This window comes from Prosopis cineraria, unplaced genomic scaffold (genome assembly GCF_029017545.1).
Source record: "Prosopis cineraria cultivar Desert tree isolate PC_DT_omini unplaced genomic scaffold, ASM2901754v1 PC3, whole genome shotgun sequence".
NCBI classification, from domain to species: domain Eukaryota; kingdom Viridiplantae; phylum Streptophyta; class Magnoliopsida; order Fabales; family Fabaceae; genus Prosopis; species Prosopis cineraria.
The window spans coordinates 42,995,361-43,014,192 of NW_026555334.1; the positions used below are offsets into that span (position 1 = coordinate 42,995,361).

Genomic DNA, 18,832 nt, shown 5'->3' on the forward strand with positions numbered 1-18,832 from the left:
AAAGGCATGGCAGCAGTGATGATGACAAATATCAATTAATAAAAGATAAGTTGATTATTTACAATGAAACCTATGGCCCAAGACATTTTCTTCCCCTTAAGTTGCATGTAGCTCTTCATGACTTTATTGTGAGAACATGTCTATCTCTCACCAACCTCTAGTATAATGTTCATCAAGAGGCAAATGTCAAATATATATTTACAGAAATGAAGTAGCTGAGTACAATAAGACAACGTCAAGTAGGGCAAAACCAAATTCGATCGTCAGATGGCCAGATGTGTCTTTGTTAGTTAGCTCATCTAAATTGGGCCGAGATAGCGTGGCTTTTAAATGCAAAGATAATTCTTTCACCCATATAAAGGTCATAATAAAGAAGTTGAAGGCCTCACTTTCATTTCTCATTGGAACTCGATTAAGCTTGTTTAATCCTCCCTCTCCTGCATAATATGGCTATGATAGAAGAAAAAGGCCTTGCAGAAGGAAAAGAGGATTACACTAAGGATGGTACTGTGGATCTTAAAGGCAGACCAATATTAAGATCAAAGACTGGAGGGTGGAAAGCTTATTCCTTCATAATAGGTAAATGCAGTCTTTATAGCCTGAACTACAAATTCAAGCCAATTTAGTATTACTTTCATGGACTAGGAATGATTCTCACATCTTTTAGGTGGAATATAGTTAAATGCATGTGTTTATAGGGCATGAAGTGTTTCAGAGGATGGCATACTATGGAATTTCAACGAGCTTGGTGTTGTATCTAATAACAAAGTTGCATGAGGGTACTGTTAAATTTGCAAATAATATAACCAACTAGGTTGGTGCAGCATGGATGATGCCAGTTGCAATGGCTTATATGGCAAATTCACATCTCAGTCGATATTGGACCTTTGCGTCTACGTCAGTCATTTACTTTTTGGTAATAAAACATGATTCATTTTCTCTCAATCGAACACAACAATAATCCTAGATAAACCTATTGTTGTTTATGATTATTTTCTTCTTCTACAGGAGATGTGCTTGCTGACTCTAATAGTTTCCTTACCAGCACTGATGCCACCACCATACAGAAAAGGAGTCAATGAAGAGGATTGCAAACAAGCGTCATCATTGCAAGTGGGTATGTTCTTTTTTGACTTGTACATCATAGCAATAGGCACAGGAGGAATAAAGCCCAACATCTCAACCATGGGAGCAGACCAATTTGATGACTTTGAGCCAAAGGAGAAATCCCAGAAGCTTTCATTATTTAACTAGTAGATGTTCAGTATCTTCGTTGGTACTCTATTCTAGAACACTTTCCTAGTTTACATACAAGACAGCTGGGCTCGCTTTCTCAGTGTTGTTGTTGTTGGTGGGTACTCCTCTTTATAGGCACAAATTGCCCTCAGGCAGCCCTTTGACTAGAATGGCTCAAGTCTTTATGGCTTCTTTGAGGAAATGGAAGGTCCAAGTACCAGAAGACCCCAAAGACCTACATGAGCTTAGCGTAAACGAGTATTTAAGTAAGGGAAGATACAGAATGGATCACATTTCTTCATTAAGGTAATCCACTTGCCAGTAAACTTGTTTTCTTGGGTTGAAAATCATTATATAACGGTATTGGAAATTTGCTGCAGATTCCTTGTCAAAGCTGCAACGATGACAGGCCAAACTTCACCTTGGATGCTTTATACAGTGACCCAAGTTGAAGAAACCAAACAAATGATGAAAATGATTCCAATTTTGGTAGCGACATTTATTCCAAGCACCTTGATAGATCAAGGAGGAACACTTTCCGTTAACCAAGGCACCAAACTATAGAGGAATATAGGCCCACGTTTTGAGATCCCTCCAGCATGTCTTGTTGCATTTGCGACTAGTTTCATGCTGATAAGCCTCGTAATCTATGACCTTTTTTTCATTCCTGTGATGCAGCGCTACACCAAGAACCCAAGAGGGATCACAATGCTGTAGAGACTAGGCATTGGCCAAGAGGGATCACGGTTCGGCTTGCCATGGATTGTCGATACCTTTGTGGAAGATGCAAAGTTAGAGTTCTTCTATGATCAAGCACCAGAAGGCATGAAAAGTCTCGGGACGTCATATTTCACAACCAGCGTGGGAATCGGACATTTTATCAGTTCTTTTATTCTGTCAACTGTTGCTGATGTTACTAAGAGAAATGGTGGCAAGGGTTGGATTTTGGATAATCCCAATATCTCGCATTTAGATTACTACTATGCATTCTTAGCGGTACTGAGCTTTCTCAACATTCTCTTCTTTTTGGTTGTTTCCAAATCATTCGTGTATAATGCCGAGGTTGCAAAAACTAAAACGGACATGGAGATGGAGGATTCACCGAAGAAAACTCCATCTCAGGACAAGGGCGACCTAAGCCAGCACTTCCCAGCACAGCCAATTAACTACAGTTAGAGCAAACCCAACATCTGTTCTATGTGGTGTAAAACAAAGCTTTTCAGATGTATCGTAGTGTAATGTACATGAATCATTTCTTAATTTGCTTCGGTATACCCAATCCAATCTTAATCAAGGCTAAAAGCTGAAAGTAATATATATTTTTTCTTTCCCAATAGTTCATAAAGGATCAGGACATCCAACGTAATATATCTTAAATTTTTTATTTGTGTTTATTTACTTTCCTTTCACATTAAATTTTTAGTAAAAGAAAAGAATTGTATCACTTTACTGTTGTTCATCGTTAATGTCAATGTCATATGCATATGTAATTGAAAGCCGATTAATTAGTCATTCCTAGAACTGGTAAGGGCAAAATATTTGTAAGGTAGTAATGTCTATTGTATACCAGAAGGTCGTAGTCTAGTTCTAGTCCAACAGACTCCCAATGTGCATCACATGTAAAAAGAACGAAGTCAAGTTTATCTTGAACAAATATTAGTCTCTATAATATTCCCTCCGTTATTTTCTATAAAACAATCTTTAAAAGATTTTGACTTTTCCATTTATAAGACGATTTATAAAATCTAATCAATAATTAATATTTTTCTTTTGTAACTTAAATGTTCCCTTTGAAAAGGAGAATTTTTAATTAATTAAGAGAGAGAGAGAAAAAAATGAGGGTACTTTTGAAAAGATAATATAATTTTAAAGATATTAAAAAAGGACAATGACAAGTAAGGACCCATAAGAATATTAATGTTAATTAAAATTTCTTCAATACTAATGTTCTCAAATTCAATACTCATTCTCTATTATTTAATACTAAAAATCTTGATTAGTATTAATTTTTTCTATAAAGTCTTTACTTGTCATTCTCCTTGATAAGCAGTTTTCTTGATTGTGTAAATGTGATAACTCTGTCTTATGAAAAAAAGAGTAAAAGTATTAAATACAAAGATTTAGTGTGATGAATAACTTCTTGGATTATTAAATGTCTTTTCTTGAAATAATTCTCATTTATTGTCTAATGAGAGAGAAATTTGGAATTCATAAGGAAACATATAAGCAATTAATTAAGATCAAATTTTTTTAAAAAATATGCTTTGCTACAAATTTAAATTAGCTTAATTAATTTTAATTAAGTTTATTTTCCTTTAGTTTATACTTCATTGTATTGATACGAGAGGAACTACACAACACACGCAACAACAATTGAAATAACATCCGTAATAAATGGCGTCTGAGCATTAAATGTAGAAATAACAAAACTGTATCCACTAATATTATTAATGTTCTGGAAGAAACTGGTTTAAATGAGCTAAGGAAAACGAATTTAGAGCAAATTTGCGATTGGTGTTCCTCGTCCTTATTCCTATCGTCTACCAACTCATCAAGTTATAGCTTCTATTGGAGCCTCTGCATCGCCGCATTAAATCCCTGCCACAATCTTATTGAACATCAAATCAAGCTCAACACCATCTCCGTCCTCTTAACCCCCTTTCCTAATAGAATCTTCAGTCCCTCGCATCCCAATGTCGGTCCCATTAATCGGTTCCATTATTCCATCATGTTCTGCATTAGATTCCCTTTCATATTTGTTATCCTCCAATTCAGTGCGAGTGTTTTTATCAACACTATCTCTATTCCCTTCTACTTGACCTAATGATTCTGAATCCGTAACAATTTCTGACTCATCTTCGGTGACGTCATCTTCCTCTGCAAATATGCCGTTCCCTGAAGAACGTGAATCGTCTTCCTGAGAAATAACACCAATACCAGCCTGTGCAGATCGGCCGTCCTCATCCAATGCCTCTTCGATTGCAACTGCGTGCTCCTTAGGGAGAAGTTTTGTTTTTTCAATCTCTAGCAGCATTTCAATCGTCTGGGTAGAAGCATCAATCGTCCATCCGTCGTCATCAACATCTCTGAAAAGGAATAAGAGAAGGGCATCAAAACTCAGAAGAAAGGTTGCATTGGGAAAGCACTGTAACGAGAAGGCATTACTTGAAAGGGTCGAGTCCTGCTGAAAGAAAGGTTGATTTCATGAGAGAGAGAAGTGCCAAGGGGTCATCGGAAAAGTATCCTCCGTACATTGCAATTTCCATTAGGAATTGCACATCCAGAACAAACTGCTCAACCATCGACTTGCTAGTTAGATGGAAATATAATTCCAGCTGATGTTCACAATCTTAATTCATTACATGAGAACTAATTAGCCATTATTTCACTCTACAAGCAACAAGTTCAAAAAGTAGGAAACGTCATGTTAATCAAGGGCATATGTACATTGTGCACACTGCATGGACAAAGGCATCAAAATGAAAAACTCTAAATCATGTGGATTATCCTTAGGAAACTTTAAAGATCGCTACATCTTGTGAAAATAGAAAAATCAAAATCAAGAGCAATGCTGCTGAAATTCTCTGAGCATAGACCCATAGAATTAATAGAAGAGGAGGGGAGACGGGGAGATCAAAACCTGCTTGGAGTCATCATGTTCTGAACTCGCATTCTCTTCTGCATTTCTAATAATGTTTTTGTTTTGGGAAACCCAAATAAAGATGGACTCCATCATCTCTCTTATTAAGCCCATCAACCAATCCGCTTTCAAAATGTTTCCTTCAGCAAGTTGTTCCAATTTCCTTAGTTCTAGAAATAAAATCTTGCCGCAGTTAAAAAAGAAAAAATATATATCAGATCAAATATAAAATACAGCAGAAATTTCTTAGAATCAAAAACAGATGGCAGAGTCTTTGAACTTCCTTCAACTATTTGTACCTTATTTACAAGTTACAACATCTTTTTCCGCAATGTAGTTTTAAAAAATTTAAGAAGGAAACTTCAACAAGGGCTGAAAAGTGAGATGAATTTGAGTTTTAGTAATCTCAGCTTCCTCTTAGCAGCTCATCGACTTTGACTTCATCTCTCAAGTTAACTGTATTGCTGACTGTATATTCATTACGCTGACAATTTTCAAGAAAACATACGTACGTACCTGAAGAACACTAGAGGGCATTGGATTGTGGACTGTGTTAGCATCACCCTGTTCATCATCGTGACTAGCTAGAGTAATTTCATGGCTCCAATGAATAGACAATGCTCTGAGTATGATTTGCTGGCAGAATTGATGTCTCAACTTATTAGAACCCTTTTCTATAAACAATAGAAATTCATCAAGCTGCGTCTGCTGACAATCGATTGAATGGCTTTCCAATGAGTTTGAATATATGTCAACGGTGCCCCTAAAGATACTCTCACCCATGGTACTGAGAAACTGTACTAACGTTGACAGACTTGCCAAAATAGAAACTTGTTGTGGCACTGACTCAGCCGGCTTAATTCGAGAAGTATCTATCTCTATTACACTCGTGTTATATGTGAGTGCTTGTTCAAGGATAACAACATACTCTGAGAAGAGTTTCGTGAGTCCACCAATGACTAAACTTCCCATTTGAAGGCCAATCAAGGGAGATATATCTTCTACGATGGCCTGATAAAAAACGTAACGACTGAAATATGTCATGTTTACTATCAAGTACCAAATCAAAAGAAAAAAAAGGTTAGGAGATAGACCCAAAATAATTAGAGAGCAATTAGCAACCTGCAATAGCGTTATGAATTTCCGGCCGCTGGAAGTTAGTAGGCGATATTCCGATTGTTGCCCAATAGCTTGAGATGACGATCCTCCATCAAAAAGTCCAGATACAAGATATCTCTCTAGAACCCAAGGATCACTGCCGGCGAAGATAGCAATCACTTTCTTAAAATGGTTTAAATGTATATGCAAGACCTCTTCCATACAGGGGCATAGATGCCTTACCAAGTATGGATGCAACACTAAGTCGTGATTTTCTAACAAAGAACAGTATGAGACTGCATACTGCACAACTTTTATGGCATTGGACAACCCACCACTTTTCTCTGAGATGCCTTCAACATATTTTTCCAAACAAGTGATAAATGATTTTGTTTCTTCGCATGTCCACTGCTCAAGTTCAGAGGCGTAAGAAGAATTTTCTCCACATAATTTGACAAAGCTCCTTGACGCTTGTGAAATCGTAGAAAATACAAATCTTGCTAATTCTCTTATGTATATCCCATTGGAAGATGATTTTGACCACTGCAACTCATAAGTTCTAGTAGAAATACGCAAATGGTAATGTTTGAGCAACAAATTGATAGAAAGTTGATTATCCCCAAGCCTGCGAATACCAGCTAGCGCCTTGTGTAACTCCAGTCCCGCTATTTTTGAACTCTCAGCTATCTGCGCCAATTGTTGTATAAGGGTAGATTTCCTCTTAGAAATCAAAGATTTGTATAACGTAATCTCGCTCTCTGGATAATGGTCTTCGAAATGGATATTTTGAAAATATTCATCTGAAGATTCTAAGAGGTCCAATGCTTCATCTACCCGGTTTTCAGACAGATAAACATCCAGCTTCTCTAAAACATCATTAATGTGAACTTCTAGTTCGCTAGGAGAAGATAGCAAAACATCTATTGTATCTTTAAAGGTTGAATCTATGATCTCTTCTGATAGTATCTTCGGATATATGTCATCTATAAGATTCTTAACTAGTCTTTGATGGGCTATAAAATGGTTCTCTAGTTGCAGAAGTTCATTTTCAACTCTTTTCACTTCCTTTGGTATTCTGCACGTATCAAAGCATATCCCAACCTTATATTCTATTAAACCACATCAAAATATAATAAGCAGTTCAAATTTGTTGGGTCTAAAATACTATTGCTGCAAAAAGAGCCTAAAATCGTACACCTGATCTTCCTGATTGCAAAATATGAACAATTTCGTTAGCATTTAAATGTAAACGAGGGAAGCAAGATCTAACGTGAGCCTTCAGGCCTTGACATTGAACACAACAAACACAATCAATCACATTAGATCAAGGGCAAGCGCACCTAGCGAAGGGAAACTGAAATGTAAAAAACCTTTACCCAACAACAACAACAACAAAAAACCTTATCCCACTAGGTGGGTCAGCTGTATAAGTTGCATAACGTTATTATACTCTATCATAAAACCTTTACCTAACAAAAGCTGAATAATTAGCTAAGATGTTTGACTGCAAGTCTTCACTTGCCGCTGCCTTAAGCTCCAGAAGTTCAGAACAGAGATGCTTGATGCCCTGTCATCAACAAATACAATTAATTTTGGTTTGGGAAGGAAACAGATGCTCAATTGAACAAAGGAAGAGAGGGTTTGGGATTCAAACCCGTCCAGTGATTGATTCAATCTCAGGCTCGCTATCCCCTCGGTCACTTGAAACCGAAGAAACGAAGGAGCTGGGCTCTGAATGCATCGAACTCTGAAATTCTTGATGATCTCTGAAATGGAACCTGGAAGATTCCATGGGAAATGCTGTCCGAGCAACAAACGCAAAAGCAATGCTTTCGTAAATCGTAAGGTGAAATTATTTGAACGAAGAAAAGCAGGAAATTGAGAGGATCAAACATTTGTAGATAACCCTCGTCGTCGTATTGCGGGACGATCATCTTTGGTTTTCCCAGTTGAAACTTTGGAATCAGAGAACACCGAAATAATCACCCTGTACGGGTTGTTTGTTTTTAATTTTGGCGCCACATTCCCTGTTTCGTTAAAAATAAATAAATAAATGGGGTTAAATTATTTACTGAGCTTCTCAATGATCAATCTTCTACAGAATTCTCATTCTATCAGGGGCAAAAAATTTGAATTCAATCATTAGAAAGTTCTTCCTTTCTCCGTCAACAAATGTTACTGTATTTCTTCATATTTTTATTATAAGATACTTTTAACATTTTTACATATCTTAAAAAATTAATTTTTTTATATCATAAAAAAGTAATTTGTATTATCATTTTTATCATTGACTTTAAATAATAGTATAATTACATTAAATACCTGAACGCAATCAAGAAGGGATAAAATTAAAAAAAAAATTAAACTATTACAAGGTATCTTATATTTTGAACCAAATATTATTTCTAGAAGGTATTTTATAAATAGGATTGAAGGGGGTATTTATTAATTATTAAGTTAATAAGCAGACTAAACCTTAAACTATCATTCAAATGGCATTATAGACTCTAAACTCCTAAAATGAATATCATTAACTCTAAACTATTACTCGAATGATATTCTGAATTCTAAACTCTTAAAATGAGCATAATTGACCTTAAATTATTACTCGGATAGCAAATTACCCACTTCCTTAAATTTATATATGATCACTGTTACTTTTGACTTTATAAAATTTAATTAAAGATTGATGTGATATTAATCTTCTCTTGATATGTGACATGAATTAAGCTATATAATGATCAACATTACATGAATAAATGATGGGCAGTAATTTATTTGAAATTTAATGAAAGTTTTTGTTTATTTTAAAAATTTAAGATTTAAAATATTTTTTAAATAATAAGATTTAAAATGCTTAGTAACTTTTAATTATTATATTAAAAATAAAATGATTTGTTCCGATCCCTTGAGCCGCCGGCGTTTGTTTTGTCGGTTTATTATTTATTTTCAATACAGTGGCAAGCAAAGCTTGAGAGAAAAGCCAACTAATGATAAGTTTGTCTGGCCTCCATAACTTTGTGGTTTATTTTTAAAACAGGTAAAACGTGTATGAGGCCATGAGCAAGAAAGAGGGATTTCGGTTTAATTTTAAAATGATAAAATTTTTCAACTTATTTCTTCTAACAATTAAATTTTTAAAAATTTAGAAGTGCGATCGATCCATATTAATACACAAAAAATTTATCATTGATATACAAAAAATTTATCATCAAAATTTTAAAAATTTATAAAAAATTTATCATTGATATACAATAATATATTATTAACAATAATAATAAACTTGTTATAATGCAAAATATAATAAATATTAAACTGTTCACTTGATTTGGTTATATAATATGAATTATACCTTGAAAAGCTCCCAATTATCCTATTGCATAAGAACAAAATTTCAATTTACCATTAACTTATGATTTGAATGAGTTCAGTTTTCTTCAAACATTTCCAAAGTTAACGAGTATAATTTCTGAACAGTATACTATACACTTGTATTTTTGTAAGCTACATGCCTCTGCAATTTGAAATTCCGTAGTAATAATTTCACAGTAACGCTTATAAAATATTTTGTCAAAGTATGCAGAAATCGTAATAAATTCCATTTCTTTAAAAATCACAACAAAGCCAATAGCATATTATTTCCTCTTCTTCTCCAAAGAGAAATACGCTGCGGTAAGCTTTGTATAGAAAAATCTTCGCAGAATGCAGGGACAAAAAGGAAGTCGCATGAATACATAATGGTGTCTGCCAAACATCCACCTATTATCTTTTTAATTCTTAAGTTCGCCCGGAATCCACCGATCCAATTCACGATCCTCTCTTTCTTACGTGATTCTTACAAATTCATAGCCCAGTAATTTGATTCTGAAACTGATCCTGGAAAATCCCTAACGCCAGTTTCATCATTCAAAATGAAAGTTTATCTTCTTGAAGTTGCAGGAGTGAAGAAGCAACTTCCAGCAAACGCAGTGACCTGTAAAGGTGGAAGGATTAGAGACCTTAAAGAAAGAGAATGGTCGAACAAGAAGGTTGGCCAATCAGTGTCAACCGTCAAGCGCCAGTTTAGAATTTACAGATGATAGTGTAAAATACTCATATCCGAAGTTGGATTTTTCCCCTTCCAAAGAAAAACAGAGAAGAGACTAATACAAATCTGGACCATTAAATTGAGTTTAAAAATTGAAATTTGATAATTTTTAAAAATACAAATTTAATTTAAACTGTATAGATTTGTAGTGAAAAAGCAATGGAGGGGGGGAAAAAAGGAGAAACACACCCCCTTGCATCCTATCTTCCAGTCCTTCTAGTTAAGCATGAGCATCTTACGCTACAGTGCACCACAATTGATACTTGCAGGCTGGTCCCAAAACTGGTTGTAGTTGTACCCATTTTAAAGATTTGCTTGCAACGCATGAAATTATGAGCTCCTTTCTCGAAACAGGTGATTGCAATGTCCAGTCTTCTCGGGAACAATTTGTCAAACTAATCATGATAACCTTACTTTTCATCCCAACTTCGTGGGTCCTCTATCACTATCATGGAATACATTGATGGACATGCGAGAGCGTATGGGTTATCTAAGCTGAACTATTTTTCAGCACTTAAGTTTCAAAATCCCTTTTGCTTCAAGTTGCTAATCCATTCAAGTGAAAGATAAGCTCTTTGTGTGCGCATATCAGAATAAAATCATTTTGCAGTTGTGAACAAACAAATATAAAAATGCACCACAAGTGACATCTCAAGAGCTTTGTTTACTTTCAAAAAGAAAGGATTACAAGCAAATGCTAGAAGAAAAGATTTATCAGGTAACCAGGGCTGGCTGGCTGGCTAGCTCCTCTTAATCTCGAACAAATATTTAAGCTCCAAGTAACACCTTCTGTCATCATCTTCAAACTGTTAAACACGAGACCAGGAGGAAATTAGATATATCGAGCATTATGTTTACAGAAATCAAAAACCAGGCATGCAAATGCTCAAGTGTGAAGTGTTTTGCTTCTCAATACCTTAAGTTCAGCAGAGTAAAGACCTCTTGCAAGCGCGCCAGATGGAGTGGTCTCCTCGTTCAAGGCATGGACATATGGTTCTTTCTGAGGAGCAAAAGTACCCAACATTCCTTTGCTCTTGTCAACTGAATAAAGCCAAACAGTTAAACCAGATTGTAAATGTAATACATGAGAAACAAGACACTGAGCAACATGTGAACAAACATGTTTCGCTTCAACAATATGATTAGCCTATAAAGCTATGAGACCGAGAGAACTACTGTCAGTTGAATACACCATCGATCATGTGCATCATCCCCGAATTTCCAAACCAAATCCAGCTTGAAACGAAGTCTTGGGGAAAGATAACAGCTTCGAGACCCCAATATTTAAAAAACGCGATAGTGATTTTGCAAACTGAAGATCATGTGAGTAGAGGCGTACCTTGAAGCCCAGATCTCCAAACCGTGTTGGAGTATGCGAGGCCAGATACAATGTTGTGGAGGACACTAAATTTGAGCTTAAACTGATAGCGAGAACCCTCCCTGAGAGTGAATAGGATTCGACCATTTTGGTTGTCATCCACTGGTAGCGGAGTAACAATTTCACCAAAATCATCAGACACAATTCCAATGGAATGGAATCTCACTTCAGGATCCATTTGCCCTAGTCATCAATAAGGAACGCAACTTAAAACAGAACCACCACAAGAAGTGCTATGGACTATGGAGCATAAAGAATAAACAAAACCCTCAAACAAACCATCTAAATCACTCTCCAAGCAACCCAATAGCTTCTCCTTCCACCTCCTTAGGCTCTCGTCCTCCTGCAAACCCCGATTACTCTCTCAAATTGATGCTCGATCGCAGAGACGTAAAGCTTTCAGAAAACCCAAATACATATATGGAAATAGAGGAACGATAAAATGCGAAAAAGATCACCTTGTCGAGTTCGATCTGCTCCTTGAGAGAAACAGGAGGAGCAGGAACAAAGGCATTAACTACCCCACCAGTTTTATGATGATCGGCTTCCTCCTCCTCCTCGTCTACTTCTTCTTCCTCTTCATTTGGATTTTCAGGCATTTCTGACGTCGATTCGGGAAGCCCTGAGGATGAGCCAGCAGCTTCCTCCGCTCTCTTACCTTCCATCTTTCCGTATCTTGGCTGCTCCGTAGAATTTTGCCCCCAATATATCTATCTATTCAAAAGGGCAAGAAGAGAAACAGAGAGAGAAAAGGAGGGATTCCGAGTCAAAGGACTCGGTATATAAAGACACACACTTTTTCTCTGTCCTCTGCGTGCCTTGTCTTTTTGCCTGCTTCAGCTTTAGCCATTTTATGCCTTTTCATTTCCTGCTTCCCAGCTTTGTCGGCTCAACCTGGCTGAATGTGATAGCACTCCACAGAATAATATTTTAATCAGTCGTTGCAGCTAATTTAATCGGTAGGCAGATAAGTGTTCGCCTAAAAGCTCAAGTTTATCTTTTCAAACAACAAAAATAAAAGGCCGTTTTTTTTTTTTTACAACAAAATAAAAGGCAGTTAAATGATTGATTTTGCTGTTATTAGAAACCGGTTTCTCTATGCCATTGCCATCTGAGTATCTTCGTTGGGTGATCCTTTTACACGACTTTGATCTACTGTCTGTCTGTCTGCCTGGATCTATTGATGAGAACCTAATTCTCACTCCGTTTCTAAATAGTAAATACACTTTCTGAACCATAATATAAATAAAGTTATTTTTAAAAAACTTTGGTTAATCCAAAATATAGATCATTGAGCAAGTGTATATATATTTTTTTTAATTATACCCTTATTTTATTAATTAATTAATCAATAGTAATATTTTGAATAAATTAAATGTTATATTTGTTATATTTAAAGACATGATTAGAAAAAGGTGAAAATTTTTTAAAAATCAAAATTTTAACTAATTTTTAAAAAACATAAATTAATTAATAATAACTTATATTACAATCTAAAGTAAGTATAAAAGAAAATAACTAACTCACATAATTTAAAAAAGTTAATTAAGTGTAATAATTATGTCTAAAAATTTAAAAAATAGACTAAATTATCTTTATAACTAATGAAACAAATTTATTTAATAAAAATAAGCATTGACTTTATGAAATGTGAAAAATATTTCTTAAAACTTTAATTTTGTTTATAAATAAAAACAAGGAGAATAGAGTAGCAGATCATTAGAATAAAGCATCAAAAGATAATAATTCTTACACACAGATCATTATCTTCATCTTAAAAATATTTTTTCTTCGTTTTACATATTCAGAGTTTCAGACTCTCTCAAATGAGAAAAAAGCATGAATAACTCGTGCCGCAGGCCCACTTACAAGGATTGATTGAATAAACGTTACGTTCATGCTTACGTTCCTTCTCCTGATTGACTGCGAAAAAATTGTGAGATGGTAAAGTTGGGACTTTTGACTTCAATTTCTGCACTCTGAACCTTTGCCCCATGTTACTTGCTTGGGTAGCAGCCTCTATTTTCAAATTTAAAGACCAAAGTAAAATATTCCAGCGACACAACTGATATTCAGAAATTCAGTATTAACTATACTTTTTATCATCATCATTGTAATCGTTTGTTCACTCGTTGTACGATCAAACAATACAACGTGTAAACTTCTTTTCACTCCATTCAGTAGCTAAAGTCAGGGCTCGCACCGAAGGAAATCAAAGAATGTCATGAACTGTGACTTCCTTATTTTGTTTTCAAACTGACCTCTATCTCAGACAAGAGCAAGTAAAACCACACGTGGTTCAACATACCAATTGCAAAAGAAGAGTTTTTTGACAATCTGCAGGAAGAGCACGAGCTGGTCACCTGAAAGGCTCAACTGGCGCAGTTTCTTCAAGAAAGTGTGCAGCCTTGAAACATTCCATGGCTTCCACTGATGACGATACTGTACCCTCAGCCTTGTGAAGAAGGCCAAGATGGTACCAAGCAGAAGCATTCATTCTATCATGCCGTAAAGCATCCATCAGAAAGCTTCGAACAACTGCGTTCGATTCATTACCGCATCTTCTGAGAACCGTAGCACAAGAAATCAAGCTTGGGACGTGATTAGGATCAATATCCAAAGCTTCACGATAAGTTTTCAGAGCCTCTTTATAAAGGCCCTTTGCTTCGCATATTAGACCGCTTGCATAACATCTAGAAGCAGAGTACAGTTTGATGGCCTTAGACTTTGAAAGACACACTTCTGCATCATGCCATTTTGACTGGCTTATGTATAAGAAAGCAAAATCATGCCATATCTCCATTTCCAAGCTCTGGATATCATCTTTTATGTCCTGTCACAAATTTAATGCAAAAAAAAGGGAAAAAAGACAACGGTAAACAACTAGAAGCAATGCTTCTTTCCGAACCATATTTCTTCCATAAGATTGGGAAAACATGAATGTTCAAGGGGTGAAAATATATCATAAATGACAGAATGCATAAAATTCAGAATTTTACATGTTAAAATAATGAACAGACCTCATTTAGCTTGTTCTCGGAACCGAAGTTTGTACTCTGAATTTGAAGAACAGCAAGAAGCTGAGTATACGTTTCTGTGCCATTCCTTAAATGGCCCCGTGCAATCTGAAGTTTAGCTTTTGTTCGCAACAAAATACCTTGGTCCCATTTCCCAGTCTGGTCCAAAGCAGCATCAATAACAGATTCAGCATCCAAAAATCGACTTTGAGCAGATAATATCCTGGCTAATAATAACCACCCTTTAACATTAGACCCTGCTTCCAGTTCTAGCAAGCTTTTGGCATAATCAAGTGCAGCATCCAACTTTCTCTGTTCAGCATATTCTAAACTGAGATGGTATAGTATCAAGGGATTTCTCATTCTGGTCATTCTAGAGGCAATTTCCAGGTTGTGAAGTGCCTCAGATTGTCTTTGATGCCTCTCAGAATCAGAAATTGAAGATTTTGAATGAGCTGAAAGTGACAGACCAAGGAAGCAAGTGGCAGTGATTGCTAACTGATCACATCTTCCTTCCAAGTTCTCAAGCACTCTGCAAGCAAAACTTACCCCTTCGCTAGCAAGACTAGGGTTCTCACAACAAATCTTTGAAGCCATTAACAAGGCCAAAACATGTTTTGGGTGGTCCTCTCTGCCACTTAACAATTTTCTAAGAAGTCCTAATGCCGCCAAGGCCCTACCTGCTCCATAATAACAGAGAGCAAGAATTTGGCACTTTTCTGTTGGATTGACAGTGAAGGGGAGCAATTGTTCCAATTGATTCGCTAAAGCTGTCAAATCCCCTGAAACAGACAAAGCGAATGAAAGATGATCCAAAATTGAAGGATCCCACTCAATTCTATTGGAACAGCCCTGTCTTAGCAGAATCATCAAAAGGAGAATAGCCTCTTCTATGTTATTTCTGGGTACATATGAAGTGTCCATTTGTGAACCAAGACTGGGGGGACTTGCTTCAGATCCACTATATAGAAGAAAAAACAACAAACTCTTTCTGAATCTTTGCTGTGGTTTCTGCATCAAGATTCCACTTATAAAGAAGTGCCTGGCGGTAGGACATAATAGCTTCATGTGGATTATCTGCAAGTTTCCACAATTCAGGAAGCAACTCCACTGCCTTGCTCAGAGTCTCCTGCAATTTACATTCAACACCAAAGTTTCCAAGCAAGCCTCGGGGTAATGAAGATTCAACCATGTCTAGAATAACTGGCAAGATAGGGCAGCTTCTGCAAGAATGATTTGAAATATACAACATCAGGTTGCCTTTTGTCTCCTCGTATTGATATAGCTCAGAACTTCCCCTAAATTTTCTAAATGACCAGAAGTCAAAGGAATGACTCTCTTGCTTGACATCATAAAAATTTGTATCGGAATGTCAGCGGAATGACTGGCAAAAAGAACTCTTTGTGATGAAGTTCAAGCAAAGAATACTAATAATTTAACATGATAACCAGTTCAAGTGATGTGGCACATAGGATGATAAAATTGCTAAGATAATTGAAATAGCTAACATAAGCCCACAAGTGAAGTGAAAAGCTACAGACAAAAGCTTTGTACAGCCAACAAGAAAGGATGACACTGTCATGTTTGCAAGTGCTCATGGGCAACTGCACGTTCTTTTGGCTTGACCATAAAAACCATTTCCATCAATTTCGCAAGAGAGAGAAAAAAAAAGAAAAGAAACTCAGTCATCACATCTAATTACTAGAACCAAAAGCATATGCAAGATTGGACACATCAATATGCAGGATGAAAAGAAAATTAATGTTATGAATCAAATCTTAAGCCAATAGTGAGCGTACCTTTAAACTTTCCAAGAGCTTGCAAAGACTTTGCTTTTAGGAAGAATGCTTCCAACAGTAAGCTAACTGATTGAATAGACAATGATGGCCTAGCATAATTCCGGGGAAGTCTCTTGTTGTGCCTTCCCCTTGGGCAAGAGAACTTCTAATCATAGAAGTTACAATCTCCGTATCTATTCTAGCAAAAACATGTAAAGCAGCTTCTATATTTCCTTTCTGATATTCATATTTTCCTAAACGAGCTCTAGCTTCCTGCAGAGTACTTATAACCAGTAAATAACTGAAAATTATGGACTTTGTTTAATCCATGTAAAGCCTGGGGTAATTTCCCAGAATAAGCTACTTAAGTAGAAACATCAAGATAACTGAATATAGCTCATTAAAGAACTGGATGCATCAGGTAGCTTCATATGAACATGATAGGGCAAAGTGTAGACGTTATTTACTTCAATGTCAACTTTAAAACCCAGCCATTATACATTCTACTGACATAAAAATCAAGAGAGATGTTTCAAGGCAAAGGCACTCTCCAATAGGGCCAAATAGTCGATAACCCTCTTGTGGTCTGAGAGAATTTGTCACCTTGATCATGAAAAACAAAATGAGGCAAGATGTGTGACTTTATCGGACATCTAACAATAGATGGTGTGGGCCGTTCGATTGAAAGGGCAGAGAAAGATGTAAAATTAGCATATATGAAATTAAGGAACCGAGAGAAACGTGTAATCACTTGATTACATACAACTACACAAGCATATAGAATCACTTCTCCAGATTAGATTAGGTTAGAAAAAGTAAAGCATATAGTGACTGATTATTCAGCATTGCAGTAAACTTAAACGTAAGGAATTCGGAAGAAACCAACCTCATAGTTCAAACAACCGTTACCACAAAGGGGTGATTCAGCTTCCTCTATATTTCTAGTATCTGCCTTCTTGTCAATTTGACTGGCCTGACAAGAAATCCAATTTGCTGAACAACCCTTGCTTGCAAAAGATTCAGATGAAGGAACTATATCGTCTTCTCTTGATGGATCCTCTGAGCACAGGCACTTCATTACCTTCCGCACACCCCTGTTGTTATTGCCTTTCCTATCTGCTCTGATCCTACCACCCATTATTTTTATCCTGTCTCAAAAATCTGTCAAGTGCATGCATCAATTTATCAAGTCATACATGATGAAAACTGCTGTCTCCTAAGATATAACCAGAAGCACAAGTTACACCAGCTATAGCTCTCCATTCTTTTATTCAAATCAAACGAAAAAGAATTGAGAAGTTGCCAATAAACTCATCAAGAATATACTATAGGGAGTAGAATTGAACCTCCGAAACATGAGAGCATATTTGACTTAGCCAACTACGCAAAAAGAATACATCACGAGAAAGCAGTCACCGATCAACAGCTACCGGAATCAAACCCATTTAAATCACTAAAAACCACGCGTAAAATACAAAACCAAAGGGACATGAGAGCAGGCGTGTAGAATTTAAACAAACCATGATGACTCATCAACTATAGACAACATACGCACATAGCAGCTCACCAAGAAACCAGCAAGAAACTCCTAGCCATGAAGCCAGATATGTATACGATATAAACTTATAAAAAAGTGAATACCTTTTGTTTTTCCAGCATGAAAGCAGAGGGTTCGAGCCCACAGCCCGCGAACAGCCTCGCCCATAACTGAATTTTTCTAATCAGTGCGTCCTAAAGCTTCAAGAATCTTTCCTTCTTTTCTTTAGCTTTCCCTTTTGTTGTAATTTCGTGATTTATTTTCCGTAGCATAATTAGTGGGAAAATGAGGAGAGAATTAAATTCAGGCTGAAGCGTAAGCAATTTCAAGGTATAAAGATGGCCAGAAAAAATTCATGGGATAAAGCATTCGACGGAAGGAAATTGACGTGGGGGGGTTTGCGCGAAAAAAATGTTCCGTTTATTGTGGGTCCAACTGGCAAGCTCTTTTTTAAAATAAAAACTGAGACTTTTTTTTTTTGGCCAACACTGAGAGTTCAAACTTGAAAATTACTCCTCTTAATCAAAATATATGAAAGTAGTAACTAATTTATAAGTCTCAAAAATTATTAGTTAAAATTTTAATTTAAAAAATTATATTTTTTAAAAAATTTTAGTCTCATTAAATATCCTATATAAATGATCTGATAAAGATAATTAAAATTTGAATAAAAATAATAGTAAATAAAGTAGAATATAGTTAAAAAAATAAGTATACAATTTACCCAATACATTATATTTTAGAGCAAGTAAATCTTCTAAATATGCCATATATTGTGATCTATATGGAGTAAAACAATCCCAAATGGGCATTACTTGTATTGGAATAGAGTTATTTTCAAGTGTAGATACTCCCTCCTCTTATATTGTATTCATAATTACCTCATCAGAATCAAAGAGAGATATCGTTCAAAAAAAAAGAATCAAAGAGATATAATTAAGTTATTAACTACTTTTTCAATCAAAATATAAGGTATTAGTAGCTAATTTATAATTCTTAAAAAATGTTAATTGAAATCTTAATATCTTAAAAAAGTTACTATATCTTTTCAATTTTATTAT

The 18,832-nt window shown here is 35.7% G+C and overlaps 2 protein-coding genes and 2 pseudogenes across 3 annotated transcripts; 1 reads left to right on the top strand and 3 right to left on the bottom strand.

Annotated features, from left to right (window-relative positions):
• The first annotated feature begins 446 nt into the window (after window positions 1-446).
• Window positions 447-2,412, top strand: LOC129305635 (protein NRT1/ PTR FAMILY 5.2-like; annotated as a pseudogene).
• A 1,212-nt stretch (window positions 2,413-3,624) lies between these two features.
• On the bottom strand, window positions 3,625-7,956 carry LOC129307389 (exocyst complex component EXO84B-like). Of its 2 annotated transcripts, XM_054948330.1 has the most exons (8): window positions 7,868-7,942; window positions 7,629-7,774; window positions 7,444-7,541; window positions 5,999-7,049; window positions 5,393-5,887; window positions 4,877-5,059; window positions 4,402-4,526; window positions 3,625-4,322 (listed from the first exon to the last, which is right to left on the bottom strand). In XM_054948330.1, exons 2-8 carry the CDS (start codon window positions 7,764-7,766, stop codon window positions 3,887-3,889), a joined length of 2,526 nt encoding a protein of 841 aa, XP_054804305.1. In that variant the 5' UTR covers window positions 7,767-7,774; window positions 7,868-7,942; the 3' UTR covers window positions 3,625-3,886. The 2 variants fall into 2 exon arrangements, with proteins under 2 accessions (XP_054804305.1, XP_054804304.1); XM_054948329.1 differs by having other exon boundaries at window positions 7,629-7,956.
• Window positions 7,957-10,615: 2,659 nt separating this feature from the next.
• Window positions 10,616-12,285, bottom strand: LOC129306472 (rho GDP-dissociation inhibitor 1-like). The gene is made up of 5 exons (XM_054947085.1): window positions 11,898-12,285; window positions 11,719-11,782; window positions 11,401-11,622; window positions 10,978-11,102; window positions 10,616-10,867 (listed from the first exon to the last, which is right to left on the bottom strand). The coding sequence occupies exons 1-5, from the start codon at window positions 12,102-12,104 to the stop codon at window positions 10,802-10,804; spliced, it is 684 nt and encodes a 227-aa protein (XP_054803060.1). The 5' UTR covers window positions 12,105-12,285; the 3' UTR covers window positions 10,616-10,801.
• Window positions 12,286-13,202: 917 nt separating this feature from the next.
• On the bottom strand, window positions 13,203-17,832 carry LOC129306823 (protein NPGR2-like; annotated as a pseudogene).
• Between the last annotated feature and the right edge of the window lie 1,000 nt (window positions 17,833-18,832).

Bases quoted from the DNA above. Each gene is read 5' to 3' on its own strand.
- LOC129306472 (XM_054947085.1), bottom strand. From the start codon at position 12,104: ATGGAAGGTAAGAGAGCGGAGGAAGCTGCTGGCTCATCCTCAGGGCTT. The intron at 11,783-11,897 runs GTGATCTTTTTC...CGGGGTTTGCAG, and splicing joins AGCAGATCGAACTCGACAAG to GAGGACGAGAGCCTAAGGAG. The intron at 11,103-11,400 runs GTACGCCTCTAC...GGCTTTATTCAG, and splicing joins TTGGAGATCTGGGCTTCAAG to TTGACAAGAGCAAAGGAATG.
- LOC129307389 (XM_054948329.1), bottom strand. From the start codon at position 7,766: ATGGAATCTTCCAGGTTCCATTTCAGAGATCATCAAGAATTTCAGAGT. The intron at 5,888-5,998 runs GTTGCTAATTGC...GTTTTTTATCAG, and splicing joins AATTCATAACGCTATTGCAG to GCCATCGTAGAAGATATATC. The intron at 4,323-4,401 runs GTAATGCCTTCT...ATTCCTTTTCAG, and splicing joins GCAGGACTCGACCCTTTCAA to AGATGTTGATGACGACGGAT.